Below are 6,281 nucleotides of genomic sequence, written 5' to 3' on the forward strand. Positions count from 1 at the left end.
CATATCTGAGGTTGTTGATCTTTTCCCCACCTATCTTAATTCCCGCTTGTGATTCATCCAGGCCAGCATTTCGCATGATGTACTCTGCATATATATTAAATAAGCAAGGTGACAATATACATCCTTGTAGAGATTAGGGGAATTCTAGAGTGGGAGGGGCTGTGACATTCACAGAGAAGTGACATCACCACCTCAGCAATGCTCCACTTTCCCAAGCTCCATCCGTTAAAAACCTCCCAGGGTTTGCCAGCACAGAGCTGTCAACCCTAACAGCAACATTAACACAGATGACCACTTTACAGACTTTAATCCATCTTCTTCCTATTGTGTAATCTTGAGCCAGTTAGTACTGAGCTCATTTTCCCAACTATAAAATGAGGCTAATAATGATCCATCATATAGGATTATTGGGATAGCAAATACAATACCAATAGTGGCAAATTTCACACATTAAATTAAGTGTCATGTGAATTGCAGACATAGAGCTTTCAGTCATTCTAATCTGTAAAAATATCAAGCTTCCTTCAACTATACCCATCTATTGCATGGCATAGGTTTCTGGACTTTCAGATAGTTTGTCTTCTAATTATCACTCTAATTAATAATTTGAGAATCTTTCCAGGCCAGCACACCTGTCATGTCATTTCATTCCATCCTTTACTATCCAGTACTAATTATTTCATGTTTTCCAAATATGTGTTTCTTTTTTCTAAAACTATGGTCTCGGGTTTTGCATAAAATTAAATGTATGTGATTGTATAAACATATCATTAGGATATATTACAGTGGGACAACAAAAGTGGGAAATTTCAATACAACAAGTATGCTTCATCTTTTTCTTAGGTTTTCTTCCAGGATCATAGATGGTCAGGTCAGATAATTAAATTATATGGGATGAGAATACACTTCCCATAAGGCAGTGTGAGAATGTGTAAAACAACCTCAACAACATGGACTTAAATGGTTACCATACAAAGTGTTTGTATATAAGCACTGGTTCACTGTGCCCTGTCTGATCTATTAAAGTTCCACAGGGCATGCAAGGTAGAGATGTCCCACCAGGCCTTTGGTTGAGGCCAGTGACAGTTTCTCTACATCTGCCCAGTACCCTCCCCTCCCCCTCATGGAAATAATGAAAATCTGACCGCTAATCGTGCCATCTTGTTAAAGTGTTTAAATACTTATGCTGAATGTTTTAGAATGGAATTTTTGTAGTTTTAACTGGTTTTAAAAGTTGTATTGGATTTTATGTTGTTGTAAACCGCGGTTAAGGGCAGTTAAGAAATCGAAATAAATAAATTTCTAAACGCAGGGAAAAGGAAGGGAAAGACATGCCAAGTTGCTTGTCTTCTGTAATAAAGGTGTAGCTGGAGCTAAAAGCGCATTGAGCCAGGCAGAGGGAGAACCAGGAGGAGAAAGAACACGGAGTGGAGCAGCCGGCTGGTGCAGGTGCAGGTGCACTCTTAGTTTTGCCCGGAGCACCACACGCTGGGGCGAGGCTCGGGCTTCCTCCCATCGCTGGCGGAGGAGGAGCAGAGCAGCAGCAGCAGCAGCAGCAGCAGCAGCAGCAGGAGAGCAGCGAAAGGCAGACGATCCGGCTGGCACACACGCCTCCGCGCCCTCCGACAGCGGCCTCGTCTTGGCGTCTGCTGCTGCTGCCCGGGGATGCGCTGATCTCTCTTGAGCCTTGGCAGCGACAAGTACATGGAGCGACCGGAGCCGCTCTGGGTGAACAGCAGCTGTTCCAATGGTGAGTGGGGCTGGAAATGGGGACGAAGAGGAAGGAGTTGGAGGGGTGACTCTCCTTCCCTCCTCTCCCTCTTCCCAGACCTGGGGGGAGAGAGAGACTTCCACCCCTTTTTTCCACTGTTCGGAGTAAGGCCAGACTTGAAACGGTCAGCACCCGGGGGGAGGGAGGGGGCGCTTGGTCTTTTTCCAGCGCCGACCTGCTTCTTAAAAGCAACCGCTCGCGTTCGCGTCTTGTACATTGGCTTTGGGTGGCTTTTGCTTCCTGGGGCGGCAACCTGAGACGACGAACGCCCCGTCGAGAGAGAACGTTATTGGCTTGGCCCACTCGCCCCTTGTCGCGGTGTGAGGAGGAACACGGCTGCTTAGCAAAAGGGGGTTTCGGAAGCCGGCGCTTTGGACTCGCTTTCCCAGACTGACGCCGTGCCTTTTCCCCCGCAGCGCGACCGCGTTCCCAGAAAGTCATTGTGCAAAAGTTTCACTCCGAACCGCAGCTCGTTTTGCAAGACCGTTTTGTTGCTGATCTGGTTTGGTGGCTCGCTCGTTGTCAGATTTAGGAAGCCCAGAGTGGACTGGGTTTGGGGTAGGGATTCTGTAAACGTTCGAATTGAGCCGAAACTGTGGCTTCGAGAGACAAGGCGCTGTTGCATTTTATGTTTGGTGAAGAAGGTGTGTGTGTTTATGTGTGTGTGTGTGTGTGAGAGAGAGACAGACAGACAGACAGACACCCCCCCCCCCAAGTGTCTCATGTAGGGTTGCTAACTTCCAGGTATGGCCTGGCGTTCTCCCAGAATTTCAACTGGGAATCTCCAGGGAACAGAGACCACCTTCCCTGCCTGGAGGAAATAGTAGCTTTGAGTGGGAGGACTCTATGGACTCCATTCACTACTGAGCTCCCTCCTCTCCCAAAATTTCTGCCCTCTGCAACCTCTGTCCCCAAAGCTTCAGGAATTTCTAGAGTCATTGGCAACTCTACTTGAGATTTCTCCAGTGGCTACCCAATACTGTCAAGAAGCAATCTTGCAACGTAGGGCAAAGTTCTATACGTTATTTATTTATTGACTTCTTCTTCTATAACCCCATCTTTCTCCCAACGAGGACCCAAAGCAACTTACATTGTTCTCTTTGCATTGTTCTCTTTGCATGTTAGGCCACACACCCCTAATGTAGGCGATCCTAATTCCTTTCTGCTGTTGGGTGTGGCCTATTATGCTAATGAGTTCCTGCTGGGCATGGCCAACTTGGGAGCCAGCCGGAACTCCGTTCCTGTGCGTTCCTGCCCAAAAATAGCCCTGATCATTCATACTTTTCATCAGAACACATACCTTAAATACACAGAATTAGGGTTGCCTGCTCTGGGTGGGAAAATACCTGGAGATTTGGGGTGGGGAGCCTGGGGAGGGGTTAGGGTGAGGGGAGGGGAGGGGAGGGACCTCAGCAGGGTAGAATGCCAAAGAGTGCACCCTTCAAAGCAGCCAGTTCCTCCAGGGGAGCTGATCTTGGTCACATGGAGATCAATTGTAATAGCAGGAGATCTCCAGGTGCCACCTGGAGGCTGGCAACCCTACATAGAGTAGGATGTTCATGTTTGTAAAGGTTGCCCTGTCTTCTTTTTAGCAACTGTCTAGAAGACAGATCACATTAAAGTTTTGTGAAATAAGCATTCACATGCACACACCAACACACACCTGGTAATTCTACATCACTAGGAAGGAAGAAACTTGAAAGCAAACACAGCCTTGCTGGACCAGACTTAGCTTTGAATTCTGCCCCCACTAATAGGCAGGCAGATGCCATAGGAAGGTCTCACAACCACAACTCTACTTTTCATTCTCCACTCCCATGTCCAGCAATCAGCGGTACACTGTTTCTGATCATGGAGGTTCTCTTCTGAATGATACGTTAGTAGGTAAAATTACCTTTTTGCATGGTTTTATACACACACACACACTACAGGCAACAGCCCATACAAAACCAATGCAATAAAATTCATAGAGTTAAAAAGGCTTTAAAGGGGGATGGGAACAGAAAGGGGGAAACAGTTGTTTTGATTCAAACCTCCATTTGAAACCAAAAAGTTCAAAAATGCAAAGCCACAAGCCCTCTTGAGGCTGAACCCTCTGCTTTACTTCCTGAGAGTTACCCCTTTCATGGTCAGGGTGTGCACTGAGAGAAACCCAAGCAACTTTTCATCACCTCTGAGCCACCTACCCATAAAGCCAAAATGTAACTCACAGGAGGACACCGCCAATAACAACAAGGGCGGGAGCAACAAATGCAAAGATGATCTCTTTAAGGAGCTCTACTTGTGCCCTCGAGGCTTCCTTTGCCGGAAAGGTGAGGAGCATCTAAGCTGATTTCAAGCAAAAGCAAAAGCAAAGAATCCTTGCAGTTGAATGAGCTTAGTGACTTGCAATTTCCATAATTACTTCAGATTTTCATCACAATCACATGCATATAACCAGTCAGGGTTTTTTTTAAAAAAAACAACAACAACAAGATATCAGACTAAGAGAACAAACTCAAATAGGTCTACTCAGAAGTAACTCTAACTTTAATCAATGGGGTTTACTGCCAGAAAAGTATCTTTAGGATTACACCCTAATTCGTGGATCTACAACGTCCTTCATCCTAAACTCCCCCAAAGTGTTTATTTGACAACAAGCATCATTAACATGCCATTGAAGGGGGCCTGAAACAGGACTCAGGCAACTGAGAAGCATTTCAGTAAAAGGGGGGGGGAGGGACTTCAGACCTTTCAAACAGCTCAACTCAGCAGAAAAACTAAAAGAAAGCTGCAAGCTTTCATTCCCATAACCTAGTGAAAGCCCTTACCTGGACACCTCTAAAGAACTCTCTCAGGCCCCAGTCATACGGGGGAAAATGACGCAGCCAAAGTGTGGCTTTTTAGAGCCTCACCCTAAGAGACACGTGGCGGCGGGATCAGACAGATCCCCTCAGCCGCGGCTCAGTTGCTCCCCAGCATGATCAGATGTCGGGGGAAGCCACGGAAGGGAGAGCGAGGCAGCCGGCTGTGCATGTGTGCACATGCGCAGTTCTGCTGGGAGCCTCGAATGCTCCTGAAGACGGGTGCGCCGGTGATCCCACGGCCGCGCTTGCTGCGGCGTTTCAGGTAGGTACTGCTCTTTTGTAGGGTTTTTTTTTGCTGTACGTTATCGGCCTGAAGGGACGGATCGGGGGTGGGGGCGTGCCGCTTCCCAGATGTTGTGGTGTGATCGCGCCCGTTTGCTGCATCCCCGATCCGTCCCTCTTGCGGGGCTAAACCTCCCGTGTGACCGGGGCCTCAGAAAACTAAAAGCAGAGTTAATTAACAAAAAAAGACTGTCCTTATCTCAAAGCATCTGAGTGAGAGAATCAACACCCCAGACAGACACAGGGATAAACGGAAGAAAAGAGTGCTACCTTATTTTTTATTACATGGCAAGAAATGACCCCAGACACAAGCAGCTTCAAGGCTGTGTCATTCTTTTGCAAAGTCCTCACTTTGGAGCTCAGTGCCCAGGCTGGCTGGGATGGGGGGGATGCCGGCATCCTGGAAGTCTCCAGAACATAAACATTGGGGAAGGAAGAAAATGTTGCTAGTCTTCTTAAAAGAGTTTCCGACTCCATTCCCACCACCTGGTTCTTTCTATCTTCCTCCCTCTCCAGAGGAGAAGGGGGAGGAGTCCTCAGCCAATCAAAGGAAGGCTCTCTCTCCTCTTTCCAAGCAGGAAATAGGAGACACTGGAGAACAGGGGATGCAATGCTGGGAACAGCACAGAGCAAGCTGCAGGAAAGTTTTGAACTGGCACTTGTTGCCTGGGGGGGAGGCTCATTCACCCTTGGAAAATTTTGGGGAAGGGCATGAAGTCCAGAGGGGCCCCCCATAGTTGACGCCTGTGCAACAACCCTGTGAGGTAGATTAGGCTGAGAGAGTGTGACTGGCCTGAGGTCCACCAGTGAGCTTCTATGCCAGAAAAGTTATATGTGGGTTCTCCCACATCCTAGAATGGCACTCTAATATACCATATCACACCATTACTGGCACAAGGTGGTCCTATTGGTGATGTAGGTATATTGAGCAAAAAGGAAAAGAATGGGAGCCATTTTTAAAATTCCCATAAAGAGGCTTGTAAGGCAATGGAAAGAACCACTGAAAAGGAGTCATTCCCCTCCCATAGAGTCCTCAGATACCCCTGTCTTCAGATAGAGCAGTCTTCCTGATGGAGATTATTCTTTCTATCTATATATCTAATTCCGAAGTTTCCCCTGGTGTGCAGATACCTAAATCCGTGCATCGGGGGCACCTGGGGGGGAGGGAGATTTTTGTGCACACTTGGGACGGTCCCCAGGTGTGCACAAAAATCTTAAAACCTGAAAAAAATATTGGGGGGGATAGTTAAATCCCCCCAAAAGTGGCAGAGCATCCCCTGCACATACGCAGGGAACGCTCTGCAGCCGGCTTCGCCGCCGCCTCGGAGCCGGCCAGGGGCAGCGAGGCCCGGGCGGCTGCGAGCCGCCGGGACTCGCTTGGG

At 48.0% G+C, this 6,281-nt stretch overlaps 1 protein-coding gene across 1 annotated transcript in view; it reads left to right on the top strand.

Annotated features, from left to right (window-relative positions):
• The first annotated feature begins 1,610 nt into the window (after positions 1-1,610).
• NIPAL4 (NIPA like domain containing 4) overlaps positions 1,611-6,281 on the top strand; it is a 53,055-nt gene continuing 48,384 nt past the window's right edge. The window contains exon 1 of the mRNA XM_015428367.1: positions 1,611-1,750. Within this exon, the coding sequence (XP_015283853.1) occupies positions 1,705-1,750 (46 nt within the window). The 5' untranslated portion in view covers positions 1,611-1,704. The remainder of the gene's footprint in view (positions 1,751-6,281) is intronic.

Source organism: Gekko japonicus, unplaced genomic scaffold (genome assembly GCF_001447785.1).
Source record: "Gekko japonicus isolate JY-2015 unplaced genomic scaffold, Gekko_japonicus_V1.1 scaffold635, whole genome shotgun sequence".
Lineage (NCBI taxonomy): Eukaryota > Metazoa > Chordata > Lepidosauria > Squamata > Gekkonidae > Gekko > Gekko japonicus.